We start from the raw sequence: 19,555 nt of genomic DNA, 5'->3' as shown, positions 1-19,555 counted from the left end.
GGATGAATTTTTACTTACATACCTGAATTTGTAAGTAAATTCAATATTATCTACAGATATTACCTACATATTTGAATTCGTAGATAAATTCAACATATCTACAGATATAACCTACATATTTGAATCCGTAGGTAAATTTGCCATTACCTACCGATATTACCCACGGATATGAATCCGTCGATAAATTCATCATTATTTACAAATATTACCCACAGATCTATACACATAAGTAAATCTTACATTATCCACAAATTTATATATAAAAATAAGCTCAATATTATTATTAATTATTAATATAAATATTTTTATTAACAATATCAATAATATTAAGAGTATAAATAATTTTAAAATTTTTATTAAAATATAAATAATATTAATCATAATAATTATATATCTAAAATTAAAAATATTTTTATAATATAAATAATTATAAAATTATAATAATATTTATAAATAATAATAGTGAAAATAATTATAAATAATAATCATAACTAATAGGTATGGATACTATTAACATTATAAAATTAATAATATTAATATAATAATCTTAATAATAATATTAATATTTTTATTAATATTAATAATAATATTAATATTTATATTTATATTATTTATAATATTAATACTATTTATAATATTAATAATATTTGTTCTCGAACGGGTGTTGGGGCCTAGAGAACGATTGCTCGACTCCTCCCTTTGGTCGGTCGATGTCACTTTAAGCTTCTTACTTCGCCTTCCTCCTCTCGATCGTCTGATCTCACAGGTTGGGACGGTACCTACAGAAGGTACTCCAATGCTCAAGTCAGTTACGGTGTCGGCCCTCAATTGTTAGAATACTGTAGATAATGACGTACCTGGTTCTTGGAATTTGTGCTATTTATATTAACTTAATGAGCCTTCGTTTGTGAGCCAAATTAAGGGGTTGGTTCATGTTTAGGGCTGCACTAAACAATTCTTAATTATGGATTAACCCTACTGACTTGGTCAACCCATAGCTCGTCTGTCACGTGTCGTCACATGACCTTCTCAAGATGGTCGAGTGGTTGAATGGTCGAGTTCCAGGCCGACTCACTAAGTCGTTCGATCGTGCCAGTACACTTGCCCCCCAGGCTCGAGAGCTGATAGGCCGAATAGTCTGAGAGTTGGGTATCATTCGGTGGTGTGATAATGGGTGAACTGACTGGAGGCGGCGCCTGAGCGGGTGATGTGACGTGCATTTATGAGGGATTTTTTGGGCGCCAAACGATGTGGACCGTTGGATCAAGCACATGCAATGACATTTAGGCTTTCGAGACGTCTTTGGGCTATAAATAGGGGCTGCGAACAATGACTTTTCACGCTTCTTGATATCCATTGAGCTCCGATACCCGAACGACTCTGATCGATCTGTGCTGGTATCTTTGTTCGTCCAAGGTTAGTCATGTCTTCTAATTCTCGTCCCACGTCTTCCTCTTTGGTCGCTCGGTCTCCCCTTCCCGAACCCCCTTCTTGTTCGTCTTCTTCATCTTCTTCGTCCACCTCCTCCTCTAGTAAGATTCTATCGGTTGGGGCAATTGAAACCATTGCCCCTGGGATGGAGGAGGTGAGGGGTGATGACGCGGACAATGTGTCAAATCGGTCGAGCGCATCTTAGCGGCCGCACCATCATGAGGGCCCTAACTGGGTCGATCCCAAGGTGTTTGGGATCGCGTCCGTCTTCCATACGAACGCCATCTGTTGCGGATTTTTTGAATAGGGTCCCTGTCCTCAAGGCTTCAACCAGGGATTCTTTGTTGTCGTTCAGTCCTTGCTCGTTGGACAATCGTGTACACAGGGAACGATCATCTACCGAACCCCCTTCTTCTTCATGTATAGCTTCCTTTTTTTTGACTTGCACGTGTCGCTTCCTTTCGACACGTTCACGGTGGGTGTCCTTTAGGCGCTCAATGTGGCGCCGAGTCAGTTGCACCCGAATACATGGGTGTTCATGCACACTTTTCACGTTGTGTACCAAACGTTCGGTGTACGTCCTTTTGCAACTTGTTTTTTACGCTTCTACACCTCTCATCCGTTTGACCCGGTTGGATGGCATTCTTTAGTCAGTCAGGTGGGTAGTGTCTTGTTCAAAGCCTTCACGGCCTCCTACAAGAACTTTAAAGAAAGATTCTTTAAGGTGTTTATGGAGCCGGCAGGCACGCCCCATTTCTTTGACGCAGTCGACCGGTCCAAGTTTCCTTTGTTTTGGACAAGGAATCCAACAAAGATAAAGGATTGGCCACGTCCGGTCAACTCAAGTGTTGGCGAGCGGGAGGTTTTCGCTTTGTTAGATAGCCTTCCTAGAAACCTCCTTCTCGACCATTGATGTCCTTGTACACAGAGTCCGACTAAGAAGCGACATTTGAGGGTATGTTAACACCTTTAGACCTTCGGACGTTTGCTTTGAACCTATGACTAACACTTTGATTTTTGTTGCAGCAATCGCAAAGAGGGAAGTCCCACAACCGAGTGAAATGTTGATGGCCTTTAAAGACCGTGTCAAGCAGAAAAAAGGGGGGCGCGGGCACCGAGGCCCCTCAAACTGAGGCCCGTGCGGGGTCGTCCTCCAAAAAGTCCAAGGAAGAGGATGAGGAAGGGCGGCAACATCGCCCGAACCTATCATTCTCCTAACGAGATGCCAGTTTCTCCTCCAAGTCGGGCGCCCATCAACCTTGACTCCCCGCCACCCGATGACTTCAATCGGCCAATCCCCGTGGTTGCTATGTCGATGGTAACCGTCCAATAGTCACCACTATCGGTGTTAGGGGTGACTTACGTTTTGCAAGGGGGGTGAACTTCAGCCTGCCCCCGAATACTGAAGAATTGATCCAAGCGGTCCCTGAGGACGACCTGCTCAAGGGTGGCATCGAGATGATGTGTCGTGGCCTCATACTGACCCACCATGGGGCAACAGCGCGGGCAACGCGTGGAGGAAGGTTTGCGCTTGGAGCACGAGCTCCAAGAGGCATAAAGCAATTTGAAGCAACTTGTTGAAGCCAACACAACTTATTAGAAGAAGTTGTGTGATCAAACTGTCGAGCGAGAGCTCAATGCCACTCAAATAGCCGAGTTGGAGCGTCTCCAGGGAGATACCGTGACTGAGAACGCCCTACTGAAGAGGGCCTTGGAGGAGGCCGACCTTAGGGAGGCATCTTTGGAAGCCGAGGTTGTTTCCCTGAAAAATAGGAAAAGGGGCGGTGGAGGTCAAACTCGAGAAGACCATGGACGACACCATGGTCTTAATCAGTCAGAGTTTCATCCTTGTCATTCGGCAGGTTGGGGTGTTAAATGGTGGGCCTCCACCTTCTAATCAATTTGACTACGAGATGGAGGTCTTTGAAGGTTGCCTCGCCCCCGCGGACGAGGTTCAAACTTTTCAGAGTGCCGACTAACTTGTGCCGAGCGAGGATGTTGAAGACTGTAGCTTAAGTTTTTAGCTTTTGTAGCCTTGTTCGTTTTGTTCCCTTGAGGTCGGGGTGTGGCCTCCTCCTTTGTTTCGAATGAATGAAAATCAGTCGTTTTCTCTTTTAAAATTTGCACAAGTTAATTCCTTCGATCGGTCTGTGCAGTGTGAGTTAAAAACAACAAATCTAATTAACCCAATTGGTGTATGGTAATCCCCTCGATCGATTAAAATGTCAACCATTACTAGTTGAATTGGATAGGCGGTCGACGATTGAAGCATAATAAGATAATCAAACATTTATTTAGACAAGTTAAAACACTCATTCAGTGTAGCGCCTTAGTCGGTGTAGAGCCTCATTCGGTTATGGCTAGCGATATCGGGATGGACTGATACACTTAAATGGGTGTTGGAAGGAAATTCCGGTTAAGGCTACATCCTGGTCGAACCGTGGAGACAAGGTATTGGGAGGGTATGTCGTTTAAGGCTTCGTCTTGGTCAACACTTGTATTTGGATCTTGGGAGGGTATGTCGGTTAAGGCTTCATCCTAGTTGAACCATGTGTGTGAAGTGTCGGGAGGGTATGTCGATTAAGGCTTCATCCTGGCCGACACTCGCGTTTGGGTCTTGGGAGGGTATGCTGATTAAAGCTTCATCCTGGGCGAGTCGTGGCTCTTAGGTTGATTTTATAGTTTGCATTTTGTTAGACGGAAACGTCTCGTTAAAACCTCTGTGACCGTTGTTGTCGCCCGAAGCTTGCACGCGGCCTCGCGGATCTTGCGCTTATCACGAAGCTCATTGATGAGGTCAAGCCCGACCGTTAGGCTTTCCTAATTGAGAGATAGGTCAAACAACGGTCGCCTTATGGACGGTTTGCCCACTTCCACTGGGATCTTGGCTTTAGTGTTGTATGTCGTCTCTTGTGTCATCGTTTAAGGCGTGCATCGATATGCCCATAGGACCTCAAGTAGTTCTATTGTTCATCTTCCCTTTGTCGCGCCAAGTCTCTTCTTCAACTCGTTCATCAGAACTTTGTTAGCTGCCTTGGCCTGACCATTTGTCTGAGGGTGTTCAACCGAACTGGTCACAGATTTGATGCTTAGGTCATCGTAGAAGGTTTGGAGCCCTCGGTCGATGAATTGTCGTCCATTATCTGACATGATTATGTTCGACAAGCTTAATCGACACATAATATTCTTCCAAACAAAGTTTTGGACATTTCTGGCTGATATAGACGTTAGAGGCTCGACCTCTATCCACTTTGTGAAATAGTCCACTGCAACCAGTAGGTGCTTTGTTTGACCTTTGTCGAGCGAGAAAGGACCGATGATGTCCATTCCCTATATGGCAAACGGTCAGGGCGATGTCATGTTGTGGAGCTCTTCTGGTTTTGAGTGGTGTAGGGGACCGAACTCTTGACACTTCAAGCATTTCTTCACATATTCTGCACAATCGCCTTGCACGGTGGCCAATAGTACCTTGCTCAGATGACTTTGGCCGGCATGGTTCTCGCGCCAGAGTGATTACCGCATGCTCCATCATGGATTTCTTGCAGCACATACTGTGTTTGTTCCTTGGTAAGACACTTCAGGAGTGGCGTTGAGTATCCTCTTCGGTATAGATCATGGCCGATGATGGTGTACCGGGTTCATTGCAGTCTGATCGTTTTCTCATCGCCCGGTTTGCATGTTCCATGCTCTAAATATTAGATGATTTGACTCATCCAAGTATCGGTTTCAGTGATGGTCAGGCATTCAGCCTCCCCCACACTTGGTTACTTCAAATGGATCTAAACGACTGAACGGTGATGATTTTGCTTTTTGATGGATGCAAGGCGAGACAGGGCGTCCACTCGTTCGTTGTCTTGTCGGGGTATGTGTTCGATACCTTATCGAACTTGGCGATTGAATTGCCGACCGTGTGATAGTACCGCTGGAGTAAGGGCTCTTTAACCTTGAATTCTCCTCTGATCTGGTCGACGAGAAGCTGCGAGTCGCTCTTGCATATAACCTCGCGCGCCCTAAGGTCGTGGGCGAGGTTGAGGCCAGCCAGGATGGCTTCGTATTCGGCTTGATTGTTTGTTGCCTTAAAGGCAAATTGCAGTGCTTGCTCAACCAACAGGTCACCTGGTCCCTCCATAATGACTCTTGTGCCGCAAGAGGTCTTGTTGGACGACCCATCAACATACAACGTCTACGTGGTGGAGACATCAGATTGTGGTGCTAGCTCTGTCGATAAGTCTGCCAAGCACTGAGATTTAATGGCACCTCTCGGTTCATACTTGATGTCGAATTCTGACAGCTCGACCGATCACCCTATCATTCGCCCTGTAAGATCAGGTTTAGACAATATTTTATATATAGGGTAGTTGGTTTTTACCGTTATGGCGTTATTTTGGAAGTACGATCGCATCCTCCTTGTGGTCAGCACCAGCGCTAGCGCTATCTTTTCTATCATTTGGTACCTTGTCTCGGTCGCATGGAGCGTGCGTCTGATAAAGTACACTGGGCATTCTTCTTTGTCGATATCTTATAACAAGGCGGAGCGACCGCCTCTTCTGAGACCATTAGGTATACTATGATTGGTAGATCCTGCCTAGGCTTCTGAATGGCGGACGGTGATGACAAAAATTCTTTGAGTTGTTTGAAAACACTTTCACATGTCTCATTCCAGCTGAATTTTTTAGTCTTTCGAAACATTTGCGCCATTGGTCTGATTCATTTGGCTAACCGAGGGACGAACCTAGACAATGTTGTCAACCGATTGAGCAGCTGTTGCACCTCTTTCAGATTTTTCAGGCTCCTCATTTCAATTATGGCTTTACATTTTTCGAGGTTGACATCGATTCTCGTGTGGGTCAACATAAAACCCAGGAATTTTCCCCCCTCGACCTCGAACGCACACTTCTCGAGGTTGAGGCGCATGTTGGTCCTCCTCAGAGCATCAAAGACTTCCTACAAGTCTTTGATGTGTTGGTCGCACGAGTCAGATTTGACCACAATGTCATCACGTAAACCTCCACTGCTTCGGTCGATCATCCCTTTGAAGATCTTATCCATCAGTCGTTGGTAGGTTGCCCTCGCATTCTTCAGGCAGAACGACATTACCTCATAGAAGTAGTTTGAACCGTCGGTCATAAAAGTTGTTTTCTCCCTGTCCCTATGGTGAATGCTTATCTGGTTGTAGCCATAGTAAGCGTCAATATCTTGTGTTTGACCGCCACATCGATGAGTCGATCAATGTTAGGCAGGGGGTAGGAGTCCTTTAGGCATGCCTTGTTTAAGTCCTTGTAGTCAATGCACATCCGTCACTTGTCGTTGGACTTGGTGACCATCACCACATTGGCCAACCAGGTGGTGTACCGGGCTTCTCAAATGAACCCGACTTTTAGGAGCTTCTCGGCCTTTGCTCTTCCCCATGGTTTCTCTTCTTCTATGCGACCGACGTGCTTCTTCGTAGACTGAGAGTCTGTGGGTTATGACCTCAGGGTTGACGCCTGGCACCTCAACGATCGTCCAGGCAAAGGGATCAACATTTTTCTTCAAGATGTATGAGCTCGACGTCAGCAGCTGCCATGGTTGTGCCGACACTTGTGTACCGTTCTTCATCCATGAGCGGGACGTGGCGTAGCTCGTCCTTCTCTTCAAGACTTGGTTCGACCTCTCGTTGGTCAAGGTCGATCATGGCAACCGCATGCTCAGCTGGTCGTGCATGCCTTCGAGGAGACCTCCCTCGCCCAGACATCTTATGCCTGGGTGAGTGATTGTCAATGACCTTCTACCAAGTGGGCTCCACTCACAGGCTCTCTGCGTAGCACTCCCTAAACTCTCTTGCAGGGTTTAGGGTTTAAGTCCTTATAGTCCATGCTCATCTGCCACTTGTCGTTGGACTTGGTGACCATCACCATATTGGCCAACCAGGTGGTGTACCAGGCTTCTCGAATGAACCCGACTTTTAGGAGCTTCTCGACCTTGGCTCTGGCCGCGAGCCTTTTCTCTTCCCCATGGTTTCTCTTCTTTTGTGCGACCGACGCGCTTCTTCATATGCTGAGAGTTTGTGGGTTATAACCTCAGGGTTGACGCCTGGCACCTCGATGGTCGTCCAGGCAAAGGGATCAACATTTTTCTTCAAGATGTATGAGCTCGACGTCAGCAGCTGCCATGGTTGTGCCAACACTCGTGTACCGTTCTTCATCCATGAGCGGGACGTGGCGTAGCTCGTCCTTCTCTTCAAGCCTTGGTTCGACCTCTCGTTGGTCAAGGTCGATCATGGCAATCGCATGCTCAGTTGGTCGTGCATGCCTTCGAGGAGACCTCCCTCGCCCAGACATCTTATGCCTGGGTGAGTGATTGTCAATGACCTTCTGCCGAGTGGACTCCACTCGCAGGCTCTCTGCGTAGCACTCCCTTGCTATCTTCTGATCCACATGGATCGTCAAGATATCACCCGACAGAGATGGGAACTTCATCGCCAGATGTGGGGTAGACACGGTCACTCCGAGCTTGTTCAGATTCGACCGTCCCAAAAGAATGTTGCACGAGGTGTTGGCGTTAATGACCAAATACATGATCTTCAAGGTTTTGCTAGCCTTATCTAGGTCGAAGGTGGTATACAGCTCGATGTACCCCTTCATGCCTACCTGCTCCCCTGAGAAGTCGACCACGTGGTCGTCGTAGGGCGTCATTTCCTCTATTGGAATCCTCATAGCTTTGAAGGTCTTCCAGTAGAGGATATCGACCGAGCTTCCCTGGTCCACCAGGGTTTTCATGATAGTGAAATTATCAATGTCCTGATATAACCATTGGATCATCCTAGGAGGGGTCTACCCCCTCAGTGAACGTGATGGGTGGCATCCTCGGCCGAACGGTCACGGAGTTGACTTGGTGTACTGCCCGTAAATGCTTCTCTTGGCGCTGTTGGAACTTCCTCTCCCCGCAAATCCACCAGCTATGGTGTTTATGACCTCGCGCCCCCTTCTTCAGTCATCTTTCGGAGGGTCGTCCCTCCGCGTGCGACGTTCCTGTCGCTGATCGTCTTCCCTTGCCCTTGGAGGCATATGGTCTCGTTTCCTTGTCATCTCTTCATGTCGTGGGGAGCGGCTTGTGGTGCAATCGCCCTGCACAAAGCGGCGTAAGTGTCCGACCTGTATCATTTCTTCAATCTTGTCCTTCAAAGCTTAACACTCCTCGATCTAATGACCAGTGTTTTGGTGATACCGACATTTCTTGTTGCGGTCAGCATTGTCGGGACTTAAAGCCCTCATGGGAGGTGGTAACAACTCTGCGCTAAGAGCTTCTTGTAAGATTTTCCCTCGATTGGCATTGAGGTGTGTGTATCGTGAGAACCGGGGACCACGATTATCCCGTCTAGGGTCTCCTCATCCAGACCCACACTTTCCTTGTTGTTCCTTATCGTCCTTCTTCTCGCCGCTCGCCTCTACTCGAGCTTGATTTATGAATTCGCGCAACTCCTCCAGTTGCATGAACTTGTCGGCTCAGCGCCTAAGTTCGTCCAAGCTTGCAGCAGGCTACATGCACAAGTTGTCCACAAAAGGACCCGGTCGGAGGGTGGTGAGCATGTATCGCAACATCGGGACTGAGATTGCGGATGCTCATGGCAACCTTCCCGAACCGGTCGATGAGTTTCCTTAGTGACTCTCTTTTCTCCTGACGGATGCTGACCAGGGCGATGGACGTCAGATGATGGGGCCGACTGGTAGCGAATTGGACATCGAACTTGACCTCCAACGTCTCAAAACTGTCAATGGAGTTAGGAGGGAGCTTCATAAACTAGCTCAAAGCACTTCCTTTCAAAGAGGTAGGGAAGACCCGACATAGGATTGCATCATCCGTGGTATACAGACTCATGTGAGTGGTATATGCGTCCATGTGCTCATCAGGGTCGGTTGTTCCATCATAACGGTCCCTGTTGAACCCCTTCCACTTGTCCGGCAAGGGAGCCCCCATGACGAAGTCAGTGAAAGGGTGACGACGATCGGTCATGCCAGTGTCGGTCGTGTTGAGTGACTTATTGGGGTGAGACTCGCCATCCATCTCCAAAGTCAGAACCTTGTTCCTCGGCTCCCTCTTGGCCTGAGGGTCGATAGCGATGGCTAAGGACCTTCCAACCTAATTGGTCGGGTCCACCGACGGTCCTCCTTCCACAAGTTTCTTCATCTCCTTGTTCTCCTTTCGGAGGTTCCTGATCTTCTCTTCATTCTTCTTGGTGGTTTCCTCATGCGCCTTCTTCATCTCGGCCAGCTCTATCTAAAGAGCCATGAGCATCGCCACCTGATTTACCTCTAACATCCTTTCGCTTGTCATGCTACGGGTTGATACCATCTACTGTTGTTTCTTCACACTATCCTCTCGGTCCCATGGTGGACGCCAATTGTTCTTGAACGGGTGTTGGGGCCTAGAAAACAATTGCTCTGCTCCTCCCTTCGGTCGGTCGTTGTCACTCTAGGCTTCCTGCTTTGCCTTCCTCCTCTCGGTCGTCTGGTCTCACAGGCTGGGATGGTACCTGCAGAAGGCACTCCAACGCTCAAGTCAGTTAGGATGTTGACACTCGGTTGTCAGAGTATTGTAGATAATGGCGTACCTAATTCTTAGAATTTGTGTTATTTATATTACCTTAATGGGCCTTCGTTGTAGGCTGGATTAGGGGGTTGGTTCATGTTTAGGGTTGCATTAAACCGCTCTTAATTATGGATTAACCCTACTGACTTGGTCAACCCATGACTCGTCGTCATGGGTCGGCCGGTCACGTGTCGTCACATGACCTTCTCAAGATGGTCCGAGTGGTTGAATGGTCGAGTTTCTGGCCGACTCACTGAGTCGTTCGGTCTTGTCAGTACAATATTTAATAATATTTAGTATTATTTAATAATATTTAGTAATATTTAATAATATATAGTAATATTTAATGATATTTAGTAATATTTAATAATGTTTAGTAATATTTAATAATGTTTAGTAATATTTAATAATATTTAAAAATATTTAGTAATATTTAGTATTATTTAATAATATTTAATGATATTTAATAATATCTAATAATATTTAGTAATATTTAATGGTATTTAATAATATTTAGTAATATTTCATAATATTTAATAATATTTAATAATATTTGGTAATATTTTATAATATTTAATAATGTTAATAATATTAAATAATATTACTAATAATATTAATTATATTATGAATATTAATAATATTAAAAATATTAAAAATTATATTAATATTAATACTAATAATATTATGAATAATATTATTAAAATAATTAACCAAAACAACAATATTATTAAAATAATTAATAATGTTTTTAGTTCGAATAATAATAATAATAAAATTAATAATATAAATAATATTAAATATATTAATAATATTAATAATTTTTATATTATTAATTATATTAATATTGATAATTATATTAATAAGTATAATAATAATTATGAAAATAAAATTTGATTGATGTTATGGTTGAAGTTTTTTAATCACTTAATAAATTTGATTTTGAATATATAGACATAATAAGTGGATCTATTTTAACAATTGATTTCTGATGTTGATCTCTTTCCAGTTTTATATCAAATGATAAAAACACTCTTCAATAGAAGAGAATTGTGGCTCAAAATTTAAAATCTTTTTTTTCAAAATATAATTTTCGATTTGTTTTTTTTAAACATATCTCTTTTTCCTGATATACGTTTTCAGATCTAATTTTTCACAACAAAAAATTTCTAAAATATCATTTTTATATTTTGAAATTATTTTTTTCAGAATAAGATTTTTATTTTTAAATTTTATTTTAGAATTTCACTTCTGAAACCCAATAATCTATTTTAAATTTATCTTTTTATTATATATCTTTTTTATTTCAAAATTTCAATTTTCTATGATGAAAATTAATTAGAAATTAAAATATATATACATATATATAATGCAGGCCACAAGTTTTAGGATAACAATACATGTTAGAGCTTTCACATTCAAAGTGTGGCCACATGTTAAAGTTATGACCTTTTACACTTTGCATCATCATTTGTGGCCATAAATAATAATTTTTGTCTAAATCAAATTAAAGTTAACAACTGTTTTATCTTATACAATAATTAAATTAAGTACTGTAAAGCCATTTTCAACAAATTAATACAAACCAAAATTAATTCTGATCCTAAACAATTATAAATATAATAATCGTTAAAATAACCTAATTTACATTTTTTTTCATAAATATATTTAATTTAATATCATACCAAATAAAATCGTATTCATAATTGTCTAAATCTGAAACTAATTTGAATAATTCTTTTGTAAATGTTAAGTGAAGACTTTATAACTAATAAATTTTTCTTAATTTTTGAATGTCCGATGCGGGACCCAAAATTGAACACGTAGCAATGGTTTGCCCGTTGCAACATTCTACGTCGATGTTCACTAACAACGTTACGTGAGCAGTGATCACACATTTCCCATTTCATCGATTTTCCCATTTCACACTCTGCAATTCTCTCTATAAATGTCCTCGCTGTAAGGGAATAATCTCGAACAATTCACTTTCTCAATTCTAAGAATTTCGATGGCAGAAGTGAGGAACAAGCAAGTGGTTCTGAGAGACTATGTGGTTGGTTTTCCCAAGGAATCCGACATGAACACTGTCGAAGGAAGCATAACATTGAAGGTTCCAGAAGGTTCCAATGATGTGCTCCTCAAAAATCTCTACCTCTCTTGTGACCCTTACATGAGAATGCTGATGAGCAAGATAGACCAGGAAGGATTTGGGAGCTACACACCTGACTCTGTAAGTCATGACAAAAAAAAATCGTTTAATTTTGTGGTATTTAATTCATATTGCTATGTGTTAATGGTATATCATGTCTAGTTTTTCTTCTCAGTGTTAAATATTTGATGAAATTGTGATAAAGACCTAATTGTAAAATTGAAAAAATAAAATATATAGCTAACTCAATTCCATTTGAAAACTTTTGTTATATCTGATTTGGTATGGTAGACTGTAATTAAACGTTGTTGTTTTTGGTTTTGAAAGAGCAGTTCAGTGATGAGAATGCTACTGTTCAATGAGAAAGTAGGTTCTGGTGTAAGTAACAAAGTTTGATTATATGAACTTCTTGATGGATATTTTAAGGAGAAAAAAAAAGATGGAGAAATGGAATAATATTTTTCGTTAGAATCTAAAATTAACTTCCTCTGTAGACATTGTTGTCTTTTATTAACTTTTGCAAAATCTGTAGGTGGCTTTGAAAAATGCATTTTTTAGTCAGAAATTTATGATGGAACTAACAGTTGTGTAAATGCAGCCATTATCAGGATATGGGGTGTCAAAAGTTGTAGAATCTGGACACCCAGATTACAAGAAAGGTGATTTAGTTTGGGGAATTACGAAATGGGAAGAATTCAGCTTGGTGCCTGCAGCTCAAATACGAACCAAAATTGAGAACACTGATGTCCCACTTTCATATTACACTGGTATTCTTGGTATGTATATATTCAAAAAAACTTAATTTTGTGTTCTTTCTTATTCAATCATATATGCTCCTCATGTCAATTTGATGTGCAAGCCTTAAATTATTTTGTTTTTGTTGTTTTACTATTTTCTGTTTGATAATTTTGCTTCTTCAAGATGAATCGTCATGCAAGCTTATGGATGCATGTTGTGTTGGTTTCTTCTTTGAACACAGGTATGCCAGGAATGACTGCTTATGCAGGTTTCTTTGAACTAGGCTCTCCCAAGAAAGGAGAGAATGTTTTCGTTTCAGCTGCTTCTGGTGCTGTTGGTCAGCTTGTTGGTCAGTTTGCTAAATTGACTGGTTGTTATGTGGTTGGAAGTGCTGGAAGCAAAGAGAAGGTATTCATCTAATTGTTGTTATTTTATATGTCTATGCCTGCATGAATGGTAAATCAGCATCAACTTTTTGGTTTATAATTCTACTATTTTGAGTTAGTCTAAATATTTTGCGGATATGCTGTTGCCTATTTCCAAGACAGTGAAAACTTACGTGACATGTTTCATAGTTTTGGCATTTTCCAAGATGTAGAATTTGTTTTCATGAAAGGGATCAAACAATAACCTTTTTTCACACATCAGAAGTTGCACTTGCAAATTTTGTTGTATACTTGATAAAATTGCATCAATGTTGGTTCTTTGCTGAAGTTTGTTTACAGAAGTATCATGTTATGTATCCAATCTGCTTAACCCCAAAAATAAGCCTTTAAAATTTTTTAAGAGAATTATGGCATACACCAGCATTACTAGTCTGATTAAGAGGACCTGAAATGAAATCCTTTGAATTTTTTTTGCTCACCAACTAAAATATATAGTTCTCCTCTCATTTGAACTGTATTTTACAACCAGGTGGATCTTCTGAAGAATAAATTTGGATTTGATGAAGCTTTTAACTACAAAGAAGAGTCAGATCTCAATGGAACTTTGAAAAGGTTAGGATTTAACACTTTTGTGATAGAGAATTTTGAGTTTATCTATCCATACCATAAATGTTAATGATTGCTGCATATCAATGTACACATCAGATACTTTCCAGAAGGCATTGATATTTACTTTGAGAATGTTGGAGGCAAGACACTTGATGCTGTACTCCCTAATATGAGACTCCATGGTCGCATACCTGTTTGTGGAATGGTCTCACAGTACAATCTCATAGAGCCTGAAGGTGTAACAAATTTGACAAATCTCATATTTAAGCAAATTCGAATGGAAGGTTTTATTGTTTCCAAATTCTATCACCTATATTCCAATTTCTTGGAGTTCGTCCTGCCTCATATTAGAGAAGGGAAGGTTGTGTATGTGGAAGACATTGTTGAGGGTCTTGAGAATGGCCCTGCAGCCTTGGTTGGCCTCTACACTGGTCGAAATGTTGGTAAACAAGTGGTTGTTGTTGCTCGTGACTGAATATGCATATGTCTTTGTTGGACATTGCTGAGTTTTTTTAAGTTTTTGATTAATATCCAAACCTCTTTGTATGACTTTTGGAATGATTTTGAATTGTAATGTCTATTACAACAGTGAGTAGATGTCTGTTGAAATGCAATTTTCTCAATTATATAATTCTCTAGCTAGTAAAGAGTTAATAATTGAGAGTTTACAACATCAAATTTTCACATCATTGGCGTTTTATGACCATAATAAAGTTTTATTGTTTTCTATGATTGAAGAGCTTGCTAATGCCTATAAGATATATATCAGAGAAATAGAAGAAGAGAAAATTGATTGCTTTTTTTTCGGATATTACTAACATAATGTTATCTCAGTATGATGCTGATTAAGAATAATTTGTATTGATTAATGTCCATATACTTTTATCATTCAAGTAAAATGTTTGAACCAGTATTTGCATGAAATGGTACGGAGAGGAGGACGTGAAAATGGAAAAGATATGAATTATTTATATTTATTTGAAGAAAAGGAATAGGAGAAAAAGAACTAGGAAAGTAAATTGCTCTTCTAAAATGATTTACATTATTTTTTATTTGTCTCTCTCTTTTTTTTCTAATTAAATATTTTTAACTTTTAATTTATTTTAACATTTTCATTTACCTTTTTTATTTTCATTTATCTATTTTTTCTTCACTTAATATAACTAGACATTCTGTATTTTATGTAAAGAAAAAAACTCACTAGAAAAGTTGTATTATGCTAAAGATATTCCAAACTAACCAGAATTACTTTATGCAGAAGACAGCTGGTTCAGGAACAGAAAGTGAATAATGTATTTTTAAAAGTTTCCTTTCTTCATTTTCACAAAATAATAAAGAATGGTCAAAGGTACTGTTAAAGAAACATTGAGAAATTCTATAAAATAACTGTTGTGTACATCAATTTAAATAAAGAACCCAAACATGTTACAGATAACTTGGACCCAAAGTTCAACAAAAGAAAAGTGTACCAAAAAATAACCTAGGATGGAGTACATGGTCTATGTCCCAAAGGAGTCTCACTCTCAACTTCTAACTTCCAACTGTCAAATGTTAAGATAAAAGCTTGAAAGAGAAAGTTAGCTTGGTTGAGATGTTTGGTATTGGCATTTTCCTGGAAACAAGAATATCTTTGGTTGGAAGCTACCTAAACCAGGGTAGCACACTCTGAGAAAACAAGGAAATGTTTGGTATCATATCATGGCTGGGACAAATCTTCTTCAAGTTACTTGGTATGTGTTCTTGCTTACAAACATCCTCTATACTATGTTTCTCAACAATAAATATAGATGTGCATGCATTCTGCATTTCATTTCATGCTTTTTTGTTGTTTTAAACATGAATAGAACCTGGATCCATTGCTTATACTTTCCTATTTTCCTTCTCAGTTATTCATTTCTTGTCAACTTCTGCTCTGTTGCTTCCATTTTCTGATTTTCTCTTCCTGCACCCTTTTCATCCCCCCACTTGTTTCATTTCTTCACTACTTCAGATCAAGATTCTCTACAGTTAAATTTAACTGCAAAGATCTGCACCCTTTAAAACATGCTCTTTTTATGCACATTTGGATAATATCTTCATGAATTACAGGTCAGTTTTAAGCTCTTTTGGATCTAACTCCGTTTAGAAGGCCTATGACGATGACCATGTTAATGATGATCGATGTCATGAAAAGTATATGTATATATATATATATATATATATATATATATATAGAGAGAGAGAGAGAGAGAGAGGAATACATAGATCTGGGTCATACAACCATGTAGGAATTATCAATATTAGAAGTCATTTAGTGGTCATATGATCACTTTAAAAAGTTAGAAGCATCTTTCTTTTAACCTTTATTGTTCAAATATGATTTAATGGTCTGTTTCTTTGGTTTTCAAGTCTCACAATAAGAAGTATCATTTAATACACATTTAATGTGATAAAAGTGATAGCCAAATCTAGATAAGAAATTGAAACCAACTCCAACCAAAAACATTAAGAAAGTGGATTTATGATCTTCTTTTTAATATGTTGCTTAACTTTCTTAGACTCACAATTGGATTTCTAAATGTCCCATCACTTCAATGTATGCACATCAAACCCTGTGATTTTAAGTTTGGAGTTGGATTTGGCTCCTCAATCATTGACAAATCAACAGTTAAAATTCCAATATATGTATCATTTGTTTTGCTATTAACGGTTAATTTTCTCAATTATGATTGAGATTACTTGGTTTATCTATTGAGAAGCAGATCCCGTAGAGTTTGATTACTTCACATGTTTATCTGTTAAGACTAACTCTTAAATTATTAATATTTTTGTTAAACATAATTGTACTTCATTAAACCCACCCACTTCCTTTATGGTTGAAAACAATCTTAATTATTTCATTTTTCCTGAAAGTGAGGTAACTGGATTTCGTTGTTGGTATTTAGTTTTTATGCCTTAATTAACTGCATGACATTCTTTCATGTGTAACTGTAAGATGCAGCACAATAAACATAGCATACAGTTGTTGTAGTGCTGAATGTCCTTGCTTGTGTGTACACAGGTACGGAGTGGAGGAAAAAGCAAATTAAAAAGATAACAGACCAAGTTTTTGACCAACTCAAGAATGAAGAGCAATCTGATAACTTGAGTTTTCGAGATATCTATATTGCTACTTTACTTGTGTACAAGTAAGAAACCTGTGTTCGATATTTTGGTGGCCTTGATAATATTTTTTTGAAATGCTAAATAAATTTTGAACAATTCTTCTAAAATGAGATGTTTTTACATTGTAGTGGTATCAACAAGTATATTCCTGGTCCCCATTGTGATCCTCCTTCAAAAGACACAGTCAAACAATTCATTAAGGTGCTTTATTGTGGCATAATGGGATCAAACTAAGTATTCTATTTACTTTATAAATATGCAAATTTTAGACTGGAAATAAATCTATACTAAGGTGCTTTCTGTTCTAACCTTGTAATACACTGTACACTGTACACATTTCTTTATCTTTGTAATCATCCGTTACCAATTCATTTGCTTCAATTTAGTAACAATGGATGGTTTGAATCTGAGAAGCAACCCTGCTTCGTATATTAACTTGTTTATGCTAGAGTTTTGGATTCACTTGAGAGATAGTTGTGTTGTTTCAGATGTGTTTTAAGTGTTTATTTGGTGAAATCAACAATTAGAAGAGTGTGATGACTCACATTCTGAGGGAAGGAGAATGTAACAAAGACTATTCTATTATCATGTGCTCAAATTGCCACTAACTTAGATGATTAGGGCACATATGGATGAGTGTGTTGAGCCAGTTTCTGAGGGGAGGAGAATGTAAGTAACCATTTTGTTCAATAGCTTATGGTTTTCAAAAAGATTTGAGTTGTGTACTAACAATAAGTTATAAGTTATTCGGTGAAACTCACAATTTAAAATGTAAATCATGGAATGACAATAGAACACAAAACATTAACTAAAATGCTGCAAAAGAAGATCATCATCACTAGGAGTGAACAAGATCACACAGAAATGCCTTAAAAAACTTGGAATTTGTTACACATAACATTTCAGAACTATGAGTGATTCAGCTCCCACTGGATAGTTTCAATACCATGAATTAGACTTGGCATGTCATTGCACATATCATTTGACATATACTCTGTCAGACTTCATCTTATAAAACTATTTGACATAAACAAAGTTGTCTAATAGATATATAAGTCACAGTTCAAAAGTTGAACAAACAATTTAGACTTCCCTAACATATTCCACTTTCCATTAGAGCTTTACTATATTTTCAACAAGCTAGCTGTTGTAATTCATGCTTTTCAATCAGAATCACCATGGAACATTTTTATCATGAGAGTTCTCATTTTTCGAAGAATCTTCTTTCTTTTTATGCTTACTTAGTGGAGTCGTTTGATATATGGTTATATCAGCTATATGAAGATGAGTTAAATGCACAAATTTGTTCAGAAAAACATAACTTGTCAATAATTGCATAACTGCATTGAATTTTTTTTCCTGTATATTACAATCGATGGTCTATGGAATTTAGTGTAATTCATGAAATAATATGCAGAAATGTGATCACAACAAGGATGATCAAATTGATCGTGATGAATTTTTCGGTTTCATTAAGCAAATGGCACCTGAAACATTCAATGTTGTTCGTAGAAAACTTGTAGCCACTTTGGTTGTTGCACCAACAGTTGCAGCAACAACAAAAAAAACTACTGAACATGTACCAGGTGTTGGGAAACTGGTGCAAAGGTTACCTAAAGCAGTTTATGTTGCCCTTTTGACAATTGCAGCTGTGTGGTTCCAAGAGAACAATCAGGATTCTTAGTCATTCATTGCTCACTTGTGTGTTTCACAGGAAGATAGAATTTTCTTCATTGTTGTACACAAAGGTTTCATTGCTTATAAAGTGGCAGTTGATGAAAACAATGATTCCTTTTGGCATTTTGGACAAAAGTCCAAATATTGATTTTTATGTCAAAGGATATGGTTATGCATGTAAATGAACTGTCTTCAATGAAACTGAAAATTATTTTCTTTCCTTTACTCATATGTCTTCATGATTTCTATCATTACTTTGATCTGACTGATAAATATGTTAGAAATGAAATCTCACATGACTTCATATGAGTTTTTCATAACTTGCATTGTATAGATTTTACTATTCTTTTATCATGTTGGGAATAACATGCATAAGAAGTTGTTTGAGTATATCTACCAATGCCAATTCTTGATAGATAGATAGATAAGATTCATCAGCATGTGATGCTCATGAAAAATCCTGAATGTAAGGATTTTGGTATGTATATTACTTTAAATTATTCTAATTTTCCTTTCAATTTGCTTCCTTCATACAATGCCCATTGTGCACTCAATTGTTTGGAATTTGCTTAGTAGATTCTCAAATTCTCCATTTTATTTTTTAGCTTCACACACTCCTCGATGTTTGAGCCGTTTCTTCCTGCACATCATAGCTTCTCCCGGCACCCATAGGTTAGATGAAAAAACCATTTTATCCTTAAAATAATACATTCTAGATTGTACAATTTGGAAGGTATTTTTAGATCCGAAAATATCTCCAGAATTCTACAATCTGAATTTTTTTTTTTTTTTCAATTTACACATTCTGGATTGTAGAATCCATCAGGTATTTTTGGATTCGGAAATATCTTACGTG

At 38.9% G+C, this 19,555-nt stretch overlaps 2 protein-coding genes across 2 annotated transcripts; both read left to right on the top strand.

Annotated features, from left to right (window-relative positions):
• Positions 1 to 11,787: 11,787 nt before the first annotated feature.
• Positions 11,788 to 14,610, top strand: LOC137818465 (2-alkenal reductase (NADP(+)-dependent)-like). The gene is made up of 5 exons (XM_068621912.1): positions 11,788 to 12,226; positions 12,744 to 12,921; positions 13,125 to 13,291; positions 13,799 to 13,881; positions 13,975 to 14,610. Exons 1-5 carry the CDS (start codon positions 12,005 to 12,007, stop codon positions 14,351 to 14,353), a joined length of 1,029 nt encoding a protein of 342 aa, XP_068478013.1. The 5' UTR covers positions 11,788 to 12,004; the 3' UTR covers positions 14,354 to 14,610.
• An 815-nt stretch (positions 14,611 to 15,425) lies between these two features.
• Positions 15,426 to 18,927, top strand: LOC137818466 (uncharacterized). The gene is made up of 4 exons (XM_068621913.1): positions 15,426 to 15,608; positions 16,919 to 17,045; positions 17,151 to 17,223; positions 18,440 to 18,927. The coding sequence occupies exons 1-4, from the start codon at positions 15,560 to 15,562 to the stop codon at positions 18,704 to 18,706; spliced, it is 516 nt and encodes a 171-aa protein (XP_068478014.1). The 5' UTR covers positions 15,426 to 15,559; the 3' UTR covers positions 18,707 to 18,927.
• Positions 18,928 to 19,555: the final 628 nt, after the last annotated feature.

The sequence above is a fragment of the Phaseolus vulgaris genome, chromosome 10 (genome assembly GCF_000499845.2).
Source record: "Phaseolus vulgaris cultivar G19833 chromosome 10, P. vulgaris v2.0, whole genome shotgun sequence".
In the NCBI taxonomy this organism is placed as follows: domain Eukaryota; kingdom Viridiplantae; phylum Streptophyta; class Magnoliopsida; order Fabales; family Fabaceae; genus Phaseolus; species Phaseolus vulgaris.
Note: the sequence above shows the minus strand (reverse complement) of the source record. Positions and strands in the feature narration are given on the sequence as shown.